The sequence below is a fragment of the Stylophora pistillata genome, chromosome 10 (genome assembly GCF_964205215.1).
Source record: "Stylophora pistillata chromosome 10, jaStyPist1.2, whole genome shotgun sequence".
Classification (NCBI taxonomy): Eukaryota; Metazoa; Cnidaria; class Anthozoa; order Scleractinia; family Pocilloporidae; genus Stylophora; species Stylophora pistillata.
Window position 1 is genome coordinate 6,919,748 of NC_142528.1, and position 25,955 is coordinate 6,945,702.

Genomic DNA, 25,955 nt, shown 5'->3' on the forward strand with positions numbered 1-25,955 from the left:
GCTTCAAATCAACCAGTTTTTCGTCGGCGTTCTTCCAGGAAAATACGCTTTAGTATGGCGTATGAAACTCGATGGAGTTTACTTAAACTCAAGGGAATCGATAGAATTCCGAGCAAGGCCGGAGGAGGGTTGTGGAAGAGAGCTTTGTTCGAAATGGACCGAGCGTGATCTGAAACGTGCAGAACGCCGCTATGGTAGGCGTAAATGGTTTGAACAGAACATGGGGATTTTTGAATTGAAAGCTACCTGCAAGGTATACGTTGAGATTAAAGGAAGAATATATCAGTGGTGTGGTGGCATATCGTGGGATTATGCTGAATTAAGGCTACTCTAGTGATAACTCGATACAACGATCATGCATCTATGGGAACTGCGATTTGATCCACAGTGATTAATTTCCTTTAACAAACCAATAATTTGTTTTCTGAAATGTCTTTTTTCTGGTCGTACTATTTTTTTCAATTTCTAAGTTTTTTAGCTAAGGAGTGTAACATTTCATACTTACCTATTTCTGGAAATGTCGAATATTCTTATTGAGTATCGATCGATTTGAAACTTCAACATCCCCCCCCCCCTTGCCCCCTTAGGCAACCTCCTAGGTATTCAAACTTTTGAAGGATGTTTTGTTCACATTCCCATCCCCTTGAGCTAGGATTGTGTTCAAATGCCTTAACCCAAGTGCCAGCTTTAATTTCATAGATGGTCACAGTTTTTGTAAAGGCAAGAGCAGTGACCAAGACTCTCTCCTCATTGGCCAGCAATTGAGTGGACACTTTTGCTTTAACTCCCCACCCCAACCAGGAAAGGGTTCATTTTCCACACCCCTTACAACAGACAACAATCAAATGCCTTTGGGTTACTGAAGGGGGGAATTTGTAGCTTCAAATTGATCAGCGCCTAATAGTGTTCTTGCTTTGGAGATCAAAGTTGTGCTCTCAGTAGAACCTTCTAGTATCTGAACACTCTTGTCTTGGATATAGGCAAAATTATACAAGCAACAGATAGAGAAAATATGGCACCCTGTGACATCTGGAAATTACAAGCAAACCAGGTGGGAGCTATAACAACCACAAGTTCCTTTCTGGTTTATTACTCTCTCTTTTGGGTTTACAGTTAGTATTAAAGTTACATCAAGAGAACACTATGTTTTCTGTCTCTAGCAGTCTGGACTCTCTATATCAGATGGGTGCAAAGGTTTATTAATAATATACTGATATGCAACCTGCATATATTACAAGGTCTTTTTTCTTAAGTTGTACTTGCCTCAAGTTTATTGTTTGGTTTTGTTAATTTGTTAGCTTTGTGTTGATTTGGGCAAGCCCTTGACTTTCCTTTTAATGTTCCTCTAGATAATCAAAATAGTGTAAGGTATTCCACTAACTTGTTGGAACATGTACAACAAAGCTGAAAGCTATAACATGTTGATTACATGTATTGATTGCTTGGTGCCCCATATTGCCCAACAGATAAACTGATATATAGGGAGGGGGAAGTAAGGGAAGTGTCTCTTGTGGGCATATCTTAACTGGATAGCAAAAAACAAACATTTCAGCAAATACATTTTATGATGCTGTGGGTCATAATTTAAAGTGATATATCATATAAATTTAAAATTTATCACAGTGAAATATATGTAAGATTTTAACTTGCATGGCTAATCAAGTGAAATCTGTCAGCTCAATTCTTAATTTACTGTAGAGAAGTTCTCACAATTGTTGTGGATGATAAATACAGAATATCTTTCATTACCATAACCAAAATCAGAAGTAAACAAAATTTCAACTAAGGACAAAGTTAAACAACAACATTCCCAACATACCTTCTGAAGGTTGACATATGTGGCTTATGGCATGATGAGAACATAATGATGAAAGATGACATCTAACAAGAAACAAGCTCAAAGCTAGACATTAAAATTCTATGAAAAGTTTAAAATCTGTATCAAAGATCATTTGTTTTATTCATTTAATTATTTGCATATATTGCCCAATAAAGAATCAATAATAATAATAATTATTATTACTTTTCATTCATTTTCCTTTATCCAAAACCATTTCTTCATGTCTATTCTTTCATTTGTCTAGAAAAAAAACAAATGATGGTGCTCTGAATGACCTTGCCTCCTGAGCAGGCAGTAAATCAAGTTATTAACGGAGAAATTTTCAATGGCATGTATGACTAATCTGAGGTCATACTACCTTTTTTTTTTTTTTTCCTTCATTTGCATTGTGATTGGTCCAGGAAACTTGTGCCACCACCCCAGTCAAATACAGCAGTAAAATTTATTTAGCCTGTTGTGCAGGTGCCTTATTAGGACAAGTTAAAAAGAAGCCTGTGACAGTTTATTCAACCAGCCATGTCTAATTTGGAGTAAGAGTGGACAGAAGGGGGAAGGAAGGCAGGAAGGGGAAAAAAGACATTTAATATTCACTCCGCCACCCTCCCCCCTCTTTATTTTCTATTTTTGCTCATCGCCTTGGTACAAATTTCTTTCTCTCCCCAACCTTCCACTTCCATTAAAATCGAAGATGGGGCCTTAATTTTCGTGAAGAATATACTGCTCTTGGAGAGGACAATGTGAGAGGTTCAAAGGAACAATTGAGAAAGTGGTGAAAAGTGCAAACGGTAGGTTCAGTTCTTTTATTTTTGCTTACAGTTTGGATGTGGTATTTCTCTAATATCCTGAGTGGATCGAAATGTAAAAAAAAATTATTGGAAAGACTGAACATTGTTTATGTAAATAGCGCAATTGATCATATGTAAATGGGAATTTGCACACTACAAATATTAAACTATTATTATTATTATTATTATTATTATTATCATTATTATCATTACTATTCTCTAGGTATTTGAGTAATTGTTGTGTTATGAATCAACCAGCAATTACAGCTTTTGTTTACAACCCTTTTTTCCCACTTTCTTCCATCCTCCTTTATATGACAATATTTGCTTCATGTCATGTTGACAACACTTACTGTGATTTATCTATCACTGCAATCTAACAATTTAATGAGACTTAAAATGTAAGTTAGACATTAGGCTAATACTCAAGGTCAGTGTAGTGGTTTCTCCACAGTAATGTGGGAAAGCCAAAGAGAGATTTTGCAGGAGCATTGGAATGTTTGTTTGCTTAGCTTTTATTTTCAGGCTACTTTGCCTGCTTTGTTTCCTTTAGTTTCTTACCTTCCCTTCCACTTTTGGGTAATGTTGATTGTTGTGACTGACTGGTTGTGATGGACTGAGGCTAGGTTGCCATGGTGACTCTTTGGCTTTTGAGGAAGCCAGAGGAAGCCAGAGGAAGCCTTTCTTCTACAGCACCCAGCATCCAATTATGATGATGTGGTGTTATAAGAAATTAAAGCATTAGGATGTTTGAAGAGAGGAAAATTACTTACTTGACCTTGGCCAAGTCTGCTGGGAAATAAAAAGAACGTAATTGAGTGTAGTGGCAACTACTGAGATGGCCCCTTTCATTTTATCACTGCAATAATCCCTATCCAAAATGAGACTGTACCTATAATTGTAAAAGATAGTAATCAAACAGAAGGACAAGATGTTTAAGAAAGACACTAATGTTGCTGCTTTAGTATCTTGTAGGGAACTTAAAGAGCACACGGAATCCGCATTGCAACACACCTTTATTCACTCGCACACTCCTTCTATATACATTACCCCACCTCCTTCACGTGCTTCATGCTAATTAGATTACGTCATCACCGATACTATTACACAAACACTAAATCCCTCCCTTGATTGAATTTAAACTCAGCTATAATCCCTGGTGCTATTTTCGGTAAATAAGCGAAACCAACAGAACTCGTTAGCATACTAAAATTTGCAATTGTTCTGTCAAAGTTCATTGACAACTGTTCAGTGTAACTGATAGTCCCTCAGATGTGCCGGTGCACGTCTGACACGAGCAGATCTTCGCGTATCTTGTTCCGCTGCCCGTGGAGGATTCATTGCCTGTGGAAGATCAAAATCCATCACATAATCATCTTCCTCCCGTACAGCAGTGTTCTGGTGTAACTTGTGGACATGCGATACATTGCGCATGAACACACGTCCATTTCTTCGCTGCAGAATAAGGCTCGGTCCCTTACGTTCTAGCACTGTGTAGGGTTGAGGGTCATACAGCGTTGATAGCTTGTTCTGCCGCGCCTGCTGTAGCAACACTTTGTCTCCTGATTTGATGTCTGATGGACTCGCTCTGTTTCTCTTGTCTGCATAAACCTTTGTGCGCTGCTTGGCTTGTTGGTCCTTACCCTTTGCAGACTGTATTGCAGCAGATACAGCATTCGACATCCGTGTCTCAACTTGTGGGACTTTGGTTCTGATCTCACGTCCTAAATGTAGAAACGCCGGCGACGCTCCGGTAGTCGCATGAGGTGTCGCACGGTAGTTCAGTAGGAAGGCAAACATGTCAGTGCGCCAATCCTTTCCTTCAGCATGCGCAGTGCGAATTGCCTTCTCAATTGTCTTGTTAAATCGTTCAACCCCTGCATTCGCCTGAGGCCAGTAGGGTGTGACCTTCCGATGCTGGATGCCATGCGTTGCCAGGTACACCTCAAATTCCTCTGACACAAGATTTGCACCGTTATCTGTGACTACTTTCTCTGGAAGCCCATGTACAGCAAATATCTTTCGAAGATGTCCGATTATGGCCGCAGAGGTAGTTGAGCGTACAATGACTACTTCAGGCCAGCGCGTACATGCATCTTCACAAACCACGAGACTTTCTCCTGTAGGGAACGGTCCACAGAGATCGATGTGTACCTCTTGCCATGGTTTGTCAGGCATCACTGTAGGTCGGAGTGGCTCTGCAGTAGACTTGCCCGCAACAGATTGACAGGGTAGACATGCCTTGACCATTGTCTCCACTTGATGTGTGATACCTGGCCACCAAACCTTCTCCCTGACCATCTGTTTGGTCCGCACAATGCCTTGGTGACCCTCGTGTGCATTTGCTAAGGTTGTTTGCCAGAGGGTACTAGGCATGACAATACGATGTCCTCGCAAGATGATTCCATTGGTCACACACAGTTCATCTCTGACCCGCCTGTAGGGCCTGAGCTCTGGTGTGTCTGGCCACTCACAGTCACTCAGACAACATCGTACTTGCTGTAGTATTGGGTCTGCCTCAGTAGCATTTGCAATCTGCTCAAGTGTGAGTGCTTTTGGAACCGCGTTGACTGTGACGTAGTTAATATATTCTTCCGCAATGTTCCTTTCCCGGAACGGTTGGTTTTCTAACGGCAATCTTGAGAGGACGTCAGCTGGGTTTGTCTTTCCGGCCATGTGTACAACATCAAATGTGTATGGCTGCAGTTGAAGTGCCCATCTTTCAATCCGAGGCGGTGGCTTGGATTTAGGGTTGTAAATAACTTCGAGCGGCTTGTGATCCGTGTACAGGGTGAACAGTTTACCATACAAGTAAATATGAAATCGCTCGCAAGCCCACACAACCGCCAGTGCCTCCTTTTCGGTCTGAGAATACCTCCTCTCAACATCTGTTAACGTGCGACTCGCATATGCCACAGGATGAACACAATCACCACGTCGCTGCAGCAAAATGGCACCAAGTCCAACAGGACTTGCGTCAACTTTCAGCTCCGTTTCAGCGGCTTGGTCGTAATGTGCAACAACACAGTCACTGGTTAGAATGACTTGAAGGCGGCGAAATGCCTCTTGTTGCGCGTTACCCCAGACCCACTCTGTATCACTCCTTGTGAGCATCCGTAATGGCTCAGCGAGGGTTGCAAAGTTTGGGATAAAACGCGCACAGTAGTTCACTAACCCGAGAAAACTCCGCACTTCCGCTGCATTCTGTGGTGTTCGCGCGTTCCTCACCGCTTCAACCTTCTTGTCGTCCGGTGCAATGCCATCGGCAGAAATCTTAAATCCAAAAAATACTAATTCTGGAACACTAAAGATACACTTCTCTCGGTTAAGCGTAAGTCCCTTGTTCTCAAGGCGTGCAAGTGTAAGTTCCAAATTCCTGTCATGACTGTCTTGGTCAGAGCCAAACACAATAATATCATCAGAAATGTTCCTTACTCCGGGAATTCCTTGAAGAGTTTGCTGAATGACATATTGGTACATTTCTGGTGCTGATGACAAGCCAAATATTAAGCGTTTGTAACGCTTAAGTCCCTTGTGTGTTGAGAAAGTTGTAAGCACTCTAGACTCTGGGTGTAGTTCGACCTGATGATAGCCCCATCGCAAATCAAGCTTAGAGAACACAGCTGCTCCATTAAGTGCTTCCAATGTTTCCTCAAGTGTTGGTATTGGATGTCGCTCTCTGATCACAGCTTCGTTTGCACGACGCATGTCGACGCAAACCCGTACTTCGCCATTGGACTTTGGGACCGCGACTAAAGGTGAAACCCAGGGCGTTGGACCGTCAACATCCTCAATAATGTCGAGATCTTGCAATTCATTGAGCTTTTTCTCCACATCCTTACGAACGTGAAAGGGAAGGCGGCGCTGCGGTTGCGCAACTGGAGAAATTTCTGGGTCGATGTGTATTTTTAATTGATAATCCCGCAGTTTGCCAACGCCGTTAAACACTGCATTATGTTTGTCCACAATCACTTGTACAGATTTCACTGTAATTTGGTTAACTGTGCTCGGGTATTCCGGGCCAACTCTTAGTAACCCAAGTTCCGTTGCAGTTTCCTTGCCCAACAATGATCCCGCATTTAAATTTTCAACAACCACGAAGTCGGCCTGTGTGTGAAATTGAGTTGTTGACACATTGGCACGGAATGTTCCTTTGACAGGAAGCGGCGTTTTCGAGCCGTACGTGTAAATTTTGACATCGGAATTTCTGAGAACAACTCCTGTATTCGACAATCGGTTGAATGTAATACTGTCCAGGACATTGACACTTGCCCCTGAGTCAACAATAACCGGAATCGATGTACCTTCAACAGTTATTTGCACAGTATTGTCGTCCATGTTGCCCCTAATCGCCCACAAATATTCATCGTCTGAACCAGGGTCTTGTTCGGTTGTCACGTACCGAAGCCCATTTGCATTCCGTTGTTGCGCAACGTTCTGAGAACTAGTGGCTCGATTCGGAACTCCTTTGCAAACTCCACCGAAGTGTCCTTGCTTTCCACAGTTACTACAAGCTTTTCCAATTGCAGGACACGAAGGATCTTTCGCGCGATGACCCGCACGTCCACAACAAAAACAGACAATTTGCCTCGTGTCATGGTTCTGTGGTCGTGAATTCTTCGCATTCTTTGGTTGACACGACCGTGACTTTCCACTGTTTCTTCCTCTCGATCTTTGAAATCCGCCCGAGACCTTGTTGACCCGTCCTGAAGAGCCCGGCGCTGCCTCCATTGTAGTAGCGTGTAGGTCAGACGCTTCAATTGATCGAGCGATCTGTAAAAGCCCATCCAGTGTTAGGTCGGTTTCTCGTAGTAGTCGACGGCGAAGACTGTTCGAGGCGCATCTATCCACCACTTGATCTCGGATCATGTCGTCCACATTTCCATACTCGCAAGATTTCGCAAGGCTTCGTAATCGCGTCACGTACGAATCGATGTTTTCAGTCGGCTGTTGCGCTGCCTGCCGAAACACATGTCTCTCAAAGGGAATGTTCTTCTTCGGCTCAAAGTACTCGGTTAATTTCGCAAGTGCCGTATCGTAATCCTCTCCAGTACCACTGAGAGTTTCAAAAACCGTTTGGACTTCAGGGCCTGCTAAGTGCAACAGGACAGCACGTCGTTGTTTCTTTTCGGTAATGTTAGATGCCACCAGAAAGTATTCCAAACCTTTAACCCATTTCGACCAGCGCTGCCCGAGTGTCATTTGATCGCTTGAGACGGAGAAAGGGGGAATAGCAGGTAACTGTAATGTGGTAGCCATCACTTCTTCTTCCAACTCCTCAGAATTAGACATAAAATCCTTGCATCCTCGTCGCCAAATTTAGTATCTTGTAGGGAACTTAAAGAGCACACGGAATCCGCATTGCAACACACCTTTATTCACTCGCACACTCCTTCTATATACATTACCCCACCTCCTTCACGTGCTTCATGCTAATTAGATTACGTCATCACCGATACTATTACACAAACACTAAAGCTGCCCTCTTCCGTCTTGGGCCTAGTAAAATACGTTGAACGCAAGTAATCTTCAATAAAATTAGTCTCGTACAGAAGGCTTGGAAATAAAATGCTCAGATTTGTATACATTGAAAATGTTGAACGTGTGGGCCGCGCGCGCGCGCGCGTACCGGTGTGCAAAATATGTTGAGTTTTATTTTGGGTGGGAATAATTACAATGTGCGTTAAGTTTCCTGAGAGAAAATCCTACTTTTCCAAGGATTGGATTAAAAATAAACAATGTTTTTACCAGAGTATCTCAAGGGAGGTAGCTAGCTAGCTAGACCTTAATACATGTAGGAACCAGATTCAACTGTTATCTTTCACTGGTTATAAGTTGTTTCATAGCTTTTCCCCTCAAAACATTAGTTTTTGCAGTTTAATGGTTTGATAGGTAAGAGGTCAAAAACTCTAGTTAAATTAGGATTAAACTTGACTGTAACAGTTATAATTCATCAGGTGGTGAATTGAATATTAAGGTTGATGTGAAAGACTTTGAACTTGAAGAACAAAATACCGGTATGCAGACTGGTATATTGTTGACAACAGAGTCTGTCAGAGGCCAAGAGGTTCAGCAGCCAAGGACATCTCCTACATCAGCTACATTCGGAAGTGTGTGTTATCCTCAGACAGAACATCTTGCGGCTCTCAAAGAGCAAATCTTTCTATCAATTGTTCAAAATTATCTCCAGACTACACTGCCACAGTCCACTGAGGAGCACAATATGTTTAAGGAATATGCAAAAGAAATGAGGTTCATCATTACAGGTGTCTCTGTAGGAAGTTTAGTGATGACGGTGAAGTGTGAATCTCAATTGATCTTGGAGGGGTTGTGGATAGATTATTTATCTGGTCATCTTGGTGAAGTGGTTCAAAACAGTTTTGTAACTGAAAAGATCTTGAAGAAACTGAACCTGGCCATGCTGAAGCTGGAAACAACAATGGACATGGAAGAATACAATGCATGCAAAGTGTATTTTGAGAGAGTTGCACTCAGAGGTTAGTACTGCACAAGACTAGATCTTCTCAAAACATATCTGAAAGAGTATCTCTATTTCATCATGGAGTGGGTAGGTGTTAAAACTGTTACAATATGAAGATATTGGTATATCTATTAGTTTTCTATCAAGACAGAACATGTTTATATGCTGATTGTCTAAGTCCTGCCACAAGTGATTTGTTTGCAAGATGTTATTTAAATAGCATCTAAATTTTGCTTTGAGCTGGTTGAACTTTCTTCATTTCTTTGTTTGTCTGCCTTTTTGTGTTAATAAAAAAGCATTGTTTCCACCAACCTGCTCTTAGTTATTGCTTCAGATAGTGCTTTAATTTCTTTTTTTTTTTGGCCGTGTTATATTTTATATTGATTAGAAGCAATTTAAAATTGATATGAAAAGAATCAACGAGCAAATGAAATCAGTCAGCGGTAGGTTTGGTTGCTAAACTTAATTATGAATGTGGGTTATCTGCCCCAGAATAATAAGATCTGTGTAACTATTGTAAAATTGAAAATGCAGTTTTGAGGGAATGGTAAACTCTTTTAATTTGTTTTCTTTAAATTTTATTTTAGATGTTTTGTCAGCTCATTCATACTTCAAAAGTACTGAAGATGAAGCACAGTTAGAAAGATGGAAAGAGAAGACAGAGGTTGTGGAGTCAGAAAAAGTGAAAAGTAAATCAATTTAAAGCTTATTATTCAGAATTTAATAAAACAAAAGTTAGGCTAGCTTTTCACAGAAACTATTCTTTGTGGACATTAGGGGTGGTTTTGAAAAATGATGATTTATGATGAGTCATTGAAGAACTCAACAGATGTCTTGAAGAACCAAATCTAACAGAGTATGATACCTTTTCATAACCATGACACATGTTAGAGTGCCCATTGCTAACTTTTCTTTTTAGGTGATTTGAAAAAAGCGATTAATAACAATAATAATTTATCTGTGCAATGTAACTCTTAGGTAGTTTACCCATTCTTGAAATGTCCACCACTGGTCATGATAAAGAATGAGAAGTCACCACAAGAAACTATGAATGGTCAATTCTCACATGTACTCTTCTACAGGGAAATAAATCAACCAAGAATGGTGTTAAATACTTTCAATTCTTGTAAAGTGTTGGCTTTTTTAACAAAATCTGCATTTCCAAGTTTGGTTTTTCTCATTCTACCCTTACTCTGTCTCTACCATGGAACTGTGAAACAGAGTGTCTATTTCAATATTTGTGTAAATTTGGTCTCGGTAATGATCCATAGAGACATTGAAGAACTTACATGAAAAGCATGTGATTCTTTTGACGATTTATCTTGGTTTTAAAAGCTTGTTTGTCTAAGTAAAGGCAGTATACCTCTATCTTGATATTCACCTTGGTATGTGTGTTGCTAACTTTTTATCTGTTAAAAAGTCACTTATTGCTGATCTCTCTCGGTATACCTTTGCTCTTAGGCACCTGGCCTCTCCCTGGATCTTCCACCTCTGATCCTGAGGAAGAATTAGAAAAGCTTCACTTGAAACCTCAAGGAATGGAAGGTGAAGGAAGATTAGTGTTAAACAATTAACTTTAGTTTTGTTGCAGGAGCTGTGACAGGAAATTTTACCAGGTTTTGTGAGTGAGGTTTTGTTCAAGTTATCGTGGAAATTTGTTGTCGATAGTGATGACAATTATGTGACAACTCTTTGAAGAATTATCTCAGGGCAATAATGTGGTCTCAATGATATTGTAAACAGTTCAATGTATGGGAAACTTAATGAATCAACATTTGTTGCGGACTCACTCGCCTGCGCCTTGTAAGTCCACAACATTTTGACCGTTGTGATGACAAATGTTGTTGTTGCTAAGTGTATAGACCACTGTCACTAAAACTCTTTGTTTAAAAGACCGCAAAATTCTTTGTTTTAAGACTGCAAAACTCTTTGTTTAAAAGAACATTCTATTACCTATTGTATTTTCATTATTTAAACCTTTTTTTATATTTCACTCTTTGACTTGATAATGATGTTAACCAAACGTCGAAATGCCATCAAGAAATTTTTAATATTATGCTTTTACGAAATGTTTTATCACAACTTTTTTTCGTTGAATGTTTAAAAAAAAACTGCTTCTTTTTCCAATTTGTTTTTACCATATTGACATCAAATAAAACCATTCTCTCAGTGCGTGACATGTAGCAGGAGACACTGACATGAGCAGCATATTGTCTCTACTCTTATTTAATACGAAGGCAAATTGGCCAATTAGAACTGATGTGAACATTACTGCCAGTAGTGGTTAAAAAAAACACAGTTACATGTATATTGACTGTGTAAGTGCAGATATTATGCTATATGTAAAAATGATTTGTCTACAAGATATTGGATGTAGCCTCATATATAATTATATACTATGTCGCCATGTTGGTGCACCTCTTTGGTCCACCAATATGGCAGTCGGAAAATAATGTAAACATCTGCATGTATCTCTCTTTCATCATGGAGTGGGTTTTAAAACTGTTACAATATGAAGAATTGGTTTAGTTTCCTATCAAGACAGAACATGTTGTCTAATTGAAAAAGTTTATGTGCTGACTGTATAAGTCCTGCTATAAGTGATTTGTTAGCAAGATGTTAGTCAGTATCTGAATTTTTGTGCAGAGTTAGTTGAACTTTCTTCATTTCTTTACCGGTTGGTCTGCCTGAAAAAACTCAATTCAGATAATTATTGCTTGAAATTAATAAGTGCTTTTCTTCTTTTTACAAGTAGCTGTGTTAAAATTTATTTTCAATTATTTATAAAATTTATTTGAAAAGAATCAACAAGGAAATAATATCAGGAAGCTATAGTTTTGGTTGATAAAATTAATTAAATGTGGGTTATCTGCACACATTAATAAGATCTGTGTAACTGTCAATTATTATATTATTGGAAATGCAGTTTTTAGTGTCTGAATGGTAAACTCACATATTGGTTTTCTTTCAAATGTTATTCTAGGTGCTTTGTCAGCTCAGTCATACTCCACAGGTACTGAAGATGAAGCACAGATAGAAAGATGGAAACAGAACACAGAAGTTGTGGAGTCAGAGAAAGTGAAAAGTAAACACAACTGAATCTATTCAGTTTGTATTCAGCTTGCTATTCAGAAATTTAAAAAAACCAAAAATTTAGCATAAGTTTTCGCAGAAACACTTCTTTGTTGACATCATATTAGGGTCTGTTTTGAAATAATTTATGATGAGTAATTGAGGAACCGAATGATGTCTTGAAGAACCAACTCTGAGAGAATATTATTATATCTTTTCATGACCATGACACATGTTAGAATGCCCATGGCTATCTTTTCTTTTAAAGTGATTTGAAGAAAGCTATGAGTAATTATAACTGCTCTGTGCACTTTAACTGTTAGGTAGTTTACCCATTCTTGAAAAGTCCACCACTGGTCACAATAAAGAAGGAGAAGAACCACAAGAAACTATGAAAGGTGAACAGAAAATTCAGTTTTTCTTTTATGTACTCTTCTATGAGGAAATAAATCAACCAAGAATGCTCTTAAATTCTTTCAACTCTTATAAAGTGCTGGCTAATTTTTTAAACAAAATCTTGCATCCCAAGTTTGTTTTTTTCTCAAATGTTCCATCCTTCATGTGTCTGTACCATGGAACTGTGAAATAGTGTGCATAGTACAAAATTTGTGTAAAACTGGTCTCAGTAATAATTCAAAAGACATTGAAGAACTAACACTGAAAGCATGTGATTCTTTTGTTGACTTATCTCGACACGATAGAATCCGGACAATTTCTAGTTTCTTTTTACAGTTTCACAGAATCCACTTTCACTTTTTTAATTAATTAACCCTTTAACCACTATAATGGACCAAAATATAATTTTTTTCTTTACAATACAAACAGGCAATTGATGTCATAGGAATTGTATGGCAGACAGTAAATATATCTTATTAACCAAGTGCGAGGGCCGTACTGGGAGAAATATCGGCCTGAGGTCTTGACAGTACGGACCGAGCGCAGCGAGGTTCGTACATAAAAGACCGAGGGCCGATATTCTTCCAGTACGGTCCTGAGCCAGCTTGGTTAATAAGAGATTTATTATACGACTGAAATTCAAAGGAACACAAGTGCGGTATCATTCGGGACAGTGCCCGGTCCAGTACTGAGAGAGTATTGACTGGCAATGGAGCATTTTGATTGGTTGATTTTAGTTATTGGCCCTCTGACTGCCCGAGTCGTGTAATAAGGAGAATTACTAATGAGATCTTGGGAATGAAAGGATTCATTTATTACATAACTGTAGATCTTTTTAAGCTAATGGTAGCAGGGGATGGTGAAACAGTATTATCATGATAGTAAACTAAGTTTTTTAAAGGGAACTTTCACTCTTTTAAAAAATAATGCTCAAATGTTCCATATGTACTTCTCAATAGATCTGGCTTTAAAAAATTTCCTTACCAAGCGATCTGATTTTTGTGTCGTTTTCCAAAGGACTGGGTCTTACATGCACTTTGAATTTCCTGAAGCCACCATCTTGATTAGTGGGCAGTGCCCTCTGGGCTGATGACATGTAATGGTTACTCAATGCATTTGCAGTGTGGTGCTTCACTGTTGCTGATGCTATATTGCTGTTGTCTGAAGAAAATTTATTTGTGAGTGTGTCGATCAAGATCTTCCCTATCAGTTGGAGTCAGAACACTCTTCAAGTGAAGAGACAGGAAAGTGAAGTAGAGGACGAAGAATGTTAAAAGCTGATCAAACACTTGATGGGGAAGATCTATGACATATTCACCAAAATTTTTTTCTTGTTAAAAGAGTGGAGCTGGTTCCTTTTAACCTTTGATCACAAACTATTCATTGAATGACTGGCAGTGGTATAGTTTACTAAGTTAATACCTATGCACTTACAGATGGTCAGATGTAAGTTTGATACATGTATGTTATCATAACTGAATCCTCCTCATGTGCTCACAGTAAAAATATTGATGGGCAAGATTTTTGTCAAAGGAACTATCAAACACCATCTTACCTGTCGCGAGTTTTTGTGTTGGGTTTGTATGAAATTGATTTGAGGTGTGTTTCGTGGTTCAGATAGCTTTGAGATAGCTTTATTAGGAAGTAAAATCATTGCAGCCCCCGGGCCGGCTGAGATACGACTTACTTTACGATGGGAATAAATTATCTCTTACTCTAAATAAAAGCCGCAAAGTGTAATCTACAATAAAATACAATAAGAGAAGTAACAAAAACCAAAAGACAAATAATTAAGATAGCTACTAATAATTAAAACTGTTCGCCATGATAAATGTGTTATTGAACCTAGTTGTCTTACAAATCGGTAGCTTGAAGTATCTCTGGCTGCGGGTGCGATAGGTGGACTCGTTGTGTGGAGGCAGCAGATCATGGAGCTTGTGGTTCTCGTCCCTTACAATCTGATCAAATTGAGCATCACACAAGATCTCCCTCCTCTCGTACAGTGACGCAATGTCAAGAGCTACTAGAGCCTCAGCGTAGGATAAGTCAGGTTGAATTATCCGCAACGCGCGTTTTTGCAACCTTTCAATATTAATTATTTCAATATTTAGTTATAACTTCATTATTTGTCTGCTTTTAAATCTGATTTTAGTTGCTCCATGGTCTGAATTCCAATATTGATAAGTAGACCTTGCCCAAAATAGAGTTCTTTTTTTCTTGTTTTTCGCTTAGTACGGATGATTAACGTACTATTAAAATTAAGCCGATTTGACCAGACTTGTTTACGTTCTGCCGTTCTTGCCCATTATAAACCTAAAAATTCTATCTTTCTTTTATTTGTTTATTTACATCTATGCAAAGGAATTATAAATTTAGGAAATAATCGGTTGAAAAAGAAGATAAAACAAATAGGTCTTACGGCTGAGTAATAAACCTTCCAAAGCCGTGATGATTTGTCCGTACAGATTAATACGGTACTAACTTACTAAACAAATGAAGAACAAGCCGCGATGAGTTGTCTGTAGCGAGTACTAAGGTACTAACGTACTAAGCAAATTCAGAACAAGCCGTGATGAGTTGTCGTACCGAGTACTAAGGTACTAACGTACTAAGCAAATTCAGAACAAGCCGTGATGAGTTGTCTGTAGCGAGTACTAACGTACTAAGCAAATTCAGAAAAAGCCGTGATGAGTTGTCTGTAGCGAGTACTAACGTACTAAGCAAATTCATAACAAGCCGTGATGAGTTGTCCGTACCGAGTACTAAGGTACTAACGTACTAACGTACTAAACGTATGAGCAACAAGCCGTGATGAGTTGTTCTTACCGAGTACCACAAAATACGGCAAATACGGCACAACTCGTAAAAATACTCAGCGATACTGCACAACAAAATATCTAATAAGACATATCTATGTGAATAATTTAATTCCAAAACTTTGCAACCGCAATTTTAACGGTATTCTTTATCTCAATAACGCAAACTGCCCTAAACGGTTTCTCCGTGATCTCAGGGACAGATGAAACAGAAAATGTTCGAGGCTGAAACCACACTATATTACCCCTTGTTGGATAAGAACGAGTTTATTTAACATCTCAACCTTTCCACGTTCTCTTAGGTAGCATGGTCAAGCTAGTTATCTGATAAACTGAAGACTTCGTCGAAATTCCTTTTTTAGATGAACTCGAAAAACCGAATCGCTACACAACTTTAGAGTCATCCAGCAAAGACTTTTGAGGTTCTGAATTAAAAAAAGTACCAGAAACTAGACATTATTATGAAACATTAATTTGAGAGGAAGATGGTGCCGGGAATTTTAACGTGCTTCGAGGCTAATCTTTTTTCCCAAAAAGAAGCGTTTTCAAACAGAAAGAGATACTGGTTGACGGGCAATAACTATTCCAAAACAGTAGGAGTGGTCTTGCACTTCTTTGGAAAACCGGATATACATAGGGGTGCAGTGTCAATGAGAAGATGATGGGATCTTATTGGTATTCCGTGTAGGCCTACTCTGGGGCCTTAAGTCACCGTAACTTTGGGCGATTTAAGGCCACTTAAGAAAATTGGCTGTAAAAACCTTACGGCTTTAGGCGATTTAAGGCGACTTAAAGTGACTTTATTTGACTGAAGTGATCAAATCAAAGTTAGCAACAATCTCTCCATAAAATTTAAAAACATTAACAGAATCCCTTACAATAAACACAATATGATTAGAGTGGGGTGAATGGGGTCAATTGGAAAGGGAGGAACCCTTATAGCATTTTGTAACCAGTAGCTAATTAAGGCGACTTTACGAAACTTCAGGCGACTTAAGGCAACTTAAGGTCCCAGAGTAGGCCTCCGTGTGATAAATTAGAAGTTGCAAAACGATAATTACGCCGAATTTTCCGAGACCCGAAATTTTTCAAATTCTGACGAATTAGCTTCACTCATACCTAATAGCTGCCTTAACTTTCTCTTCAGTCAGTTCCCTGGTTTTCATAAACAATAATAGGAAGAAAACCTCAACAAGACGCTTTTTCCAAGAAAACTTTTTTTCCGTGGCATTCCTCGTGTTAACTATATTGGGACTATAATTACCACACTGAAGATAACGCGTTTCATGCGATACATTTTTGCTTTGAAAGGTTTAACAGATTACAGCGTTTTCGCTCAGCCATTCGTTAAAGGTTGCGCTTTTCCTTGGGATGAGAAACCTTTTAACGCGTATCATAGTGATGTATCTTCCCTTTTTTGGAGCTTGAGCGAGCAACTGATAGGAATGAGTTGAATCCTGATCCAGTCACTAGTGTCTGTTGTTTCATGAAGTTTACTGTTCGTGGATGTTCCTCTCTAAACTCTTTAGGCGGGTAATGTTGTTCACGTATATCAAATCTTTAGATGTTTTCATCAGCTTTTTTGGTTCAATAGTTCATAAAGGTAATGTATCTACAAATACAAGTTGTTGTGCCTGTTTCTAACTATTTATCTGGAGAAAAGTCAGTGAATGTTAATCTCTCTCCTTGTATACCTTTGCTTCTAGGCATCTTGCCTCTCTTTGAAGAAGAACCAGAAGGGTTACTTATGAAACTTCAAAGAATGAAAAGTGGGTAAAAGATGCTGTTAAATTAACCTTCATGGTGAAACTAAACTAAGACTGCAGTAAATGGTTTGAACCCGGGGGTAACATGTGAAGGTGTAGTCTGATCGTCCGGGTGAGTGTAGTTCCTCGGTTCGTCTTTGTCTTTAACGTTGGTTAGTAACTGACGTAGTGTGGTGATGGGTTTGTGGGCGACGCGGATATTGAAGGGTAGTAAGATGCGCGAGATGTTTTCAGACATGCCTTTTATGTACGGTATGGTTGCTGTAGTCAAAGGGGTTGCGGTGTCGTTTGTTTCGGTAGTGGTAGTGGGTCGGTGAGTGTTTCGTCGGATGAAGTCTTTGTTGTAGTTCTTCGTAAAAACACGGTGAAGGTATTTGTTCTCGTCGGATAGGCTGTCTGTCGAGTCACATACTAGTTGTGCGCGTCGTGTTAGAGTTCTGATAGTTGTGGCTTTGTGTGATGTAGGGTTGTAGGATGACTCGTCTAGTAATCTGTCGGTGTGTGTCGGTTTCCTGTAAACTGTCGTCCGTAATGAGTTGTCGTTGTGGCTTACCAACGTTAAAGGCAAAGACGAACCGAGGAACAGACAGGGAACGATTTATAAGATCAATTGTTCCGACTGCCAAGCCTCCTACATCGGTGAGACTGGCAGAAACCTCACAACAAGACTGACTGAACACAGACGGGCGACGAGAAAAGGTGATGTCAGCAATCACATTGCTGAACACCATCGACTTACCAACCACAACATTGACTGGGACTCTGCGCAATGCCTAACCTACAGCACTGACTATTTTCAACGACTGACTCTGGAAAGCTGGTTTACTAACTTAGAACAGACTCCCCTAAACAGATGTCAACAACTACCCGCTCCATACAAACGACTCATTCACGACATAAACATCACAAACGACCAAAAAAGAACGACCTAACTTTACCGACAGATCGAAACAGACCAATCACGACCGACTTACGTCACTTGAGTCTTACAGCCAATAACATCACGGCAAAACCAACCGATCATTTCACACGAACTGGAATAAGAACATTCTACTGACAACAATCATTCACTTGACTCTGATGATGACTTCCGCACAGGTTGCTGAAACGTCAGTCGCTACCACCAACAACAGTCCTTCTCAGGACTACACTCACCCGGACGATCAGACTACACCTTCATAAACTAAGACTGCTTTGAAATACTTTTGAGTTATCAAATATTTTGTTTGAAAGGAAATTAAATTCCATTTAGTTTTCCTCACTCTGTCCTTTACTTTAAGTGAAAATGTAGATGATAGAGGCTGGAGATGGTAAACAGTATAACAAATATAAATTTTCTCAATGTAGATCTTAAATTATACAATAAAAGAATTGATAGTGAAGTAATGTAGATCAATTTTTTTACACTGCAGTCATGTTGGTTTGACATTTTATAATTTCTCTATTAAGAGTAACATGAATTGCTTTGTGTATACTTTTAACCTAAGTTACTTCACCCTCTGTGGCATTGTCCACTGCTGATAACAAAAAAGAACTGGAAGTAGGACACAAAACCATGAAACTTCAGGAAAAGGAAGGTGAGTGAAAACAGACTCTGAAGTTAAGGTCTGGTCAAATTCAAATTGTTAAGCATGTATAACTAGCATGCAAGTATCGGCTTCTACTGAACTCGGTTCGACACCTTCCCATGTTGTTTGATAGTCGAGTTCTAAAATCAAGAAATCAAATTTCAGTAGCCAGTCTTCGCGCTTAAAAAGGCGTTTGAATACCTCAAGACGCTCTGATTCTGACGAGCATTTAACTGAATTACTTCTTCAAAATTACCGTTTCAGGAGACCCCCTAAGAGTTCAACAGACCGACAAGGTAAAAAGGTTTTGATATTTTTGTTTTTTAGAATCGAGCTTGAGTCCCTAGCGACTCACGATCAAATTTTAATTTTCCAGCCGAATAGTTTCCTCGGAAGACCAGTTGGCTGAGAATTTCGTTTGTTTGCTTGGTTTTTTTGTTTAGCTTATAACAGCGGTTGTTCTGTTTTCGCGCGCACGTGTGCACCTCTCGCTCTAAGCTCCATTTTTACACGATGAGAGGCACCGGAGAGCGAGCAGGTTTCCTCGAAAAAATGTCACCGAAGTAATCATATTACGCATGCTTAATCATGCTAGAATTATAATTTTCTCTGCGTGTCGTTTGTTTTTAAGATAGTATCAAAGATTTGTGACAGACTGCTAAGAAAAGAGTGGAGACCTTACGAGCTAGACCGAGTTCCTCAACTTGAGGGAATTTATGTCATCGGACAAGTGACAGAAATCTCGAAGTTTGGTATCTTTGGGGAACCAGAAGTTATTTATTGTGGTCGGTCAAATGACGTTCATAGGCGACTGGGAGAACACATGCGCCAAAACCTAAGGATCGACGAGTTCGTGAAGGAAGAATTCAAGAAGAATATGGGGAGAGACTTACGAGTCAAATGGATTCATGAAAGAAATGACGATCGAATTGAAATCAAATATATACATTGTATTGCCGACAGGCTTGGCTATTGGCCGAAGTATAACATAAGGCGTTAAATTTCTTGCAAACTTTGTGTAACATAGTCAAGAAATGACGTTTTTCTTGGTACCGCCAAATCAAGCTATAGCCGAGCGGCTAAATTGTTAACCTCAGTGATGTCTTAATTAACAAATGAGCATTGTATTTTAGATATTCATTTTCACATGACAGTACAGTTTATTTGGCTATGTTTGATTCTGTCGTTATTATGATTGAGAGAAGTAACTGGATCAATATTAGAATTATTGTGTTTTATTTTCACAAGTGGAAACATTATTTCTTGCCTGTTGGACGACGTGAATCCAACAGGAAGAATGCATATTAATTATTTCACAAGTAAGCCTAGTAATGGCTTGCAGCCATGTACGGGACTTTTAGAACACTTTTACATTTGGTTTGTTCAGTGACATGCAGTAACACTGAATGTGATTTTAAAATATAGATTTTTTTCGTATGATGACAAGTAAAATTTATTATAATGAGAGTCTTCTGTTATCTGGATACAATGCATGCTGGCACCTCGTGTTTTCACGGATCGCCTCATTTAGTGAATATGACATGTTGCATGAGTTTCTTTATTGATTCAGCGCGCAGCAATGTAATATCTTGTAGCCGAAAAGGGGCTGGTGTTCTAAATGGGCGCGCGCACGTGTTAGAGGCTCATTTGTTTATTTAGCCAGTGAGGGCGACGGCCTCGTAACGCCATTTTGTTAAATCGTACAAGAGTTTGGTCGCATGTTTCAAATAAGATTTTTTCTATGAAGTCGCCGCCATATTGTTTGTGCAGTTCAGTGGAAGTCGAGTGTTTTTTTTTTTTCACTTGCTTAGGTATGCGAGTTTTCCTTCTTGTTTATATATCTAGCTGAAAAATAACTATGTCGACACAAATAAAAAGCTTTTCTTGTTCGGGATTTCTTGGGATGTGTTTGTTCAAGCGCAAATATTTCGTGGAAAAGTAAACGTCTGAAAGTGTAGCGTGTAAACAAACAAATTGACTTTGATTTTTTTTATAACAGTCTGGTACATTTACAATGAATACATGAAGTTCATATATTTGAACTGCGGTATTAGATACGTATGATGTACGATCCTCGCAGTAAAGTGCGCTATTTATGCAATAGCGAAAATCAGACCTGGAAAAAAATCAGGCCTGTACGGGATTCGAACCACTGACCTCTGCGATACTGGTGCAGCGCTCTACCAATTGAGCTAACAAGCCAACTGGGAGCAGGCCGTTAAGTTGATTCGTAATAAACCCGTGATGATAAATCAGATACAGTGAATATAGGAAGTTCATATATTTGAACTGCGGTATTAGATACGTATGATGCACGATCCTCGCAATAGAGAGCGCTATTTATGCAATAGCGAAAATCAGACCTGAAAAAAAATCAGGCCTGTACGGGATTCGAACCACTGACCTCTGCGATACTAGAGCAGCGCTCTACCAATTGAGCTAACAAGCCATCTGGGAGCAGGCCGTTAAGTTGATTCGTAATAAACCCGTGATGATAAATCAGATACAATGAATATATGAAGTTCATATATTTGAACTGCGGTATTAGATACGTATGATGCACGATCCGTACAGGCCTGATTTTTTCAGGTCTGATTTTCGCTATTGCAAAAATAGCGCTCTCTACAGCGAGGATCGTGCATTATACGAGTCTGGTACATTGTTTTTGAAGAGATGGTTGACAAAGTTTGCGACAAACTTATCTACGAAAGACCCTGGATATACTACGCCGATCATGTTAGGAAGATACCTCACGAGGAAGGAATACATATTATTGGAATCAAAAGCAGAGGACAACAGGTGGTCAGATACCTTTACCTCAGCCAATCTATAGACGTCCATGAGAGACTGAACAATCAAAAATATGGTTTTCAAAATATCGACCAGTTTGTTAGATGTCTATTTCGACACAATGGCGCGAAATACCTACGCGTTAAGTGGGTTAAAGAGCCCAGATATGAGAAGGAGAGGGACTACATCAAATGCGTCGAGTACAAGCTTGGCTATAAGTTGGGGTACAACAAAATCGGTGGAAACAACTGAAATACGGTGCAGACATGTTTTAAAGGATCGTTTGAACAGTTTTCTGTCTATCTTTTTAAAGCTTAGAAGGTAATCAGTTATCAGGTCATGCACGAGACGTGTAATTTTTAGTTTGCATCTCGGTGACTCGGTGATACAAAAAGTATGAGACACGAGTTATATTAGTTAGATGATCGACATGAGTTAGTTATACGAAATACAAGTATCGTCTGCGATAATTCATTACTTCTACTTAAGTCTTTTAATAGCTCCATCAAAAATCAGAAATGTGAGAACAAGCAAGGTTCTGATTCGTTATGGAACTGCTTCGCTCTTATAAAAGACCTAATGTGATCACAGCCCATGTTTTTTATGCCATCGAGACAACGCTGTACTGTGTCAGTTGCGAAGAAAAGCTTTTTTTCTATTTCGTTGTTCCGACTTTGTGCTTTATTAGGGTACACATGATGACCAAATGCACCAGAGCAGGGCTAAGAAAAAGCTTCTTCATCTTATGACATTCACTTTATGAATGTCAAGCTTGAAACAAGTTCCCCAAGCTCTCTCCATCCTTGCACATGCGAGCCGGCGTTCGGTCTTTCTTTACCCCTCCTCCCTTCCCCGCCCCGATCCCCTTAAAAAATGCAAAGAAAGGAAGAATTATCACGTATCTAATCCCTTATGGATTTGTTAAAACAATTCAGATACCCTTGTTATTTCTCTAACGAAGACTTTACCCATTTCGATGCATGGTAACTGCCACATGGTACAATTGCTCGTGAAGCTCCAGGACATCGAAACCCAAATTGAGGCACTGGATTGAGCTAAAGGATACTATAATTTGAGCTAAAGGATACGAGTGTCAAGTACTGCACAGAAGTGACGCACACAGATTTGTGCATAATTGAATATGTGTTACTAATTCTGTGGTGACTTAATTTCAGTAAACTAAGGCGATCCCGAATTAAGGCTGAAATTTGATAATCGGAAGATGGTCCCTAAGCCTCGTATAGCGTGAGTATTTTGAGAGTCAAAATATTGAAAAAATAATCGACGGATGAATCCTCTGAGTGATTGCAGAAGCGGCAGAAGCTAAGTATTTACAGCGAGAAATTGTTTTAAAACCCTAATGATGTCTAGTGCTAGTTGTCAAGAATGAAATCACTTGCCAGCGTTAAAGTTTATCTCCAGATTCGGCTTTATGGAAGGTAAGATCTGTTTCTTGTCGCTGGACAATGTATAACGCAACATAGGCAATGTGGCATTATGGTGCTCGAAATTAAGACCGTCAAAAGCTGGTGTCGCGAACTCAACTGAGTTTGTTCGTAATCCCTGAAGAGCTACGATCGGAACTACTTTCCAGTTGAATTTAGATTGTTGCCTGCCTATTTGCTACTTTTCTCTCCTTTTCCATTTTTAAATGATCCAAACAACCTTAAAATGTGTTTTGCTGATGTGTAGCTTAAATTTACAGTCTTTCGCATATGAGAACGATCTTCGCAGTGAGTATAGATAGATAGAAACTTTATTATCGTGTCAAAGAACCTTCTAGTTCGGGAGATATCCCATACTAATGTGGGGAAACAAGGAGGAGTGCTATTTAAGCAATAGTGAAATTAAGACCTGAAAAAAATTCAGGCCTGTACGGCCTTTGCAGTCTTTCTTACTGACGGCAATACTGAAATGAAGAGAATATCGAGCATTGCAAAGGAAAAAGCGCGCGTTTTATCCGGCAAACGTAGCAAATACTTAGTCGTAGGTACAAGGACCCCCCAAAACAATAAATTTTCGATTTCTGCAGATACAGACGGTCATTTATGAAAAAATAGTTTCCACCCAAGCCCCCGTCAATCTGAAATATTTTTCATTCTTTAACGAGTCAATTTTTTAACAAAATCCTGTCCAAGGTTATAAAGTAAACTCAACCTTAAAGTTGAAGATTTTCTCAGAAAATCTTCAACTTTGAAGGTGTAGTAATCTTTTATTCCTCATAAAACTCCTTCTTTTCTTTTTAACAAAATATTTTTTTCCACATATGGTTTGTGCTTTGGAAGAAGAACTGCCTCCATTTTGTATCATTCAATTTAGGAATTTTTTCATGATTTATTTAAGAAAACGCATTTCGTAGCAAATACGTATCGGGTAGCAAGTACGCACTTACAGTTTTCGACTACAAAGTGTTGTGTTTTTTTAACGAAATAAGTTGGATTGATGACATTTAGGCACATGTGAGAATAAATATGACAAGTAACATTCCCTGAACGAACAAAAAAAAGGACATTTTTCTCTGATTTCGTTAATTTAGGCTTATGTTAAACCTTCCGTCTTCCTCCTTTGTGAAGGCTAACCTTTGATAAAAAACGTACTAAAACTTTAACCATGCCTAGCGACAATTTTTTTACGTATGATGCACGATCCTCGCAGTAGATAGCGCTATTTAAGCAATAGCGAAAATCAGACCTGAAAAAGATCAGGAAATATATGAACTTCATATATTTCATTGTATCTGACAATTTTTTTCTCATAAAGTTCGGCAAACACAGAGGGACTAGTCACGCTTATTAGCATACAACTTATCCGCAGGGGTAAGTCCCATATAGTGTTTACACGATGGAACTAGTAGCAATGATTGACTGCTTTTGTTTTTGGTCGTATACGCACAAACAGTCCACACGACGGGACAATCAAACTTTCATAGGACTGGTCCCTGCGACGAGTATTATGATTTAAAACTAGTCTGAATTCTTGAGGCTAATCGCAGGGACAAACACTTGGCCGCAGGGGTCAGATTTTTTGAACAAAATGGGTCAGTTCACACGTAAGGACCTCGTTCCCGGGACTAGTCACAGGGACTAGTCATCTCGTGTATGCCGAATTCAAACCCTGAAAAGAACACCAGGACTCAAAAAGTAAGAATTTGTAAATAAAAATGTTCAATGATCTACTTAAACGTCCTTAACATCAACTACGTACTAAAAGTAAAATTTTAGTACACAAAGTACTAAGAGTTTTTTTTAATATGTATGCAAACCGTCACAGTAATTTGTTAAATACAGTTGCAGTAAGAGCTTCTTACATTTTAGCTATTTTGAAGCCATTTTTTAGTGAAAACCTAAAAAAAAGCAGGGGGGGTGGTCTATCTCCCCCCCGAAAATAACCAAAGCAGAAACCAGTTTGTCATTTTGAGTTTTGGGGTAGATCCTTTGAACTAGCAAAAAGTTTCATTGAAATCGGTGAGATGGCATGTATCACGACTCGTAGACACGCAAATGTGGCCAAAAGTCGAACATTTTCGAAATATGGTGGCAACAGCCGAAAAATCGATTCGGCTCATATTCTCAAGTTAGGCAGGCCTTATAATGAAACAAAGCACTGCATACTTCGTTTGGCTGAATATCGATTTATTATCGAGATAAAAGCTGATTTCGTCCAACTGCCGCTTTTAAAGCTCAAAATTTCAGACGAATCTCGGAGCGCCGCGCCACGAATTGAAAACACTTGGACCGATAAAAACTACCAAATCTTGAAAAAAAACATCGATACATATTTTGACAGCAATTTGAGCAATTCTTACACGACATAATTGAATTTATCCGACCTTCTTCTAACAAGATTAAAAATAGGTCAAAAGTAACCCGTTATTTAACTATGTGCTATACAAAATAATCGACTGAAAATCTGGCTTTTGGAAGGCGTAGTGTGGTTCTTTTCGATCTCCAAAGGATTTTTTGGGGAAATGATCCAGTACGATTTAATCAAATTTTAAAGTTGGATAAAATGAGCTGATTTGACGAGGCGTTATTCGAAAATGTACACATTCACACGCAAACTCGACTGTTTCGCATTTTACATCCAATCTACAGCTTATTCAATATAATATCATTTTACCGTCCATATTGCTGTACCACAAAAGGGGATTGCAGTCCTGAAATTGTTGCATCGCTCCCATAATAGCCACATAACTTGGCATAATAGTCAACACCTCCTGATAATGATTGTTTAGTTAAAGGATTTCTCTCTTTCCATTTAGTTGAAAAGGAGGCTGTAATTACTTCACATAAGAGATCTTTGTTTAAATATAAGTCTTAACTAAACCGCGAACCAGATGTTGGCGAAATGTTGCCGAAATGTTGCTAGTTCAGAAACACGTTTCTCGTGTGCGGAATAACGCCAATTGATTCAAAATTAGGGTCCACAGAAATCGGCAACT

General features: G+C 39.0%; 2 protein-coding genes across 2 annotated transcripts in view; both read left to right on the forward strand.

Moving 5' to 3' along the window:
• Window positions 1–25,955, forward strand: part of LOC111345785 (uncharacterized) — a 304,322-nt gene that overhangs the window by 50,801 nt on the left and 227,566 nt on the right. The window contains exons 4-5 of the mRNA XM_088735347.1: window positions 12,090–12,191; window positions 12,502–12,576. Coding sequence (XP_088591473.1) covers window positions 12,090–12,191; window positions 12,502–12,576 — 177 coding nt within the window. The remainder of the gene's footprint in view (window positions 1–12,089; window positions 12,192–12,501; window positions 12,577–25,955) is intronic.
• LOC111343437 (uncharacterized) lies at window positions 17,169–20,618 on the forward strand. Its single transcript, XM_022950613.2, has 3 exons — window positions 17,169–18,733; window positions 18,989–19,020; window positions 19,356–20,618. The coding sequence occupies exons 1-3, from the start codon at window positions 18,712–18,714 to the stop codon at window positions 19,722–19,724; spliced, it is 423 nt and encodes a 140-aa protein (XP_022806348.2). The 5' UTR covers window positions 17,169–18,711; the 3' UTR covers window positions 19,725–20,618.

Bases quoted from the DNA above. Each gene is read 5' to 3' on its own strand.
- LOC111343437 (XM_022950613.2), top strand. From the start codon at position 18,712: ATGAAACTTCAGGAAAAGGAAG. The intron at 18,734-18,988 runs GTGAGTGAAAAC...TTACCGTTTCAG, and splicing joins GAAACTTCAGGAAAAGGAAG to GAGACCCCCTAAGAGTTCAA. The intron at 19,021-19,355 runs GTAAAAAGGTTT...TTTGTTTTTAAG, and splicing joins GAGTTCAACAGACCGACAAG to ATAGTATCAAAGATTTGTGA.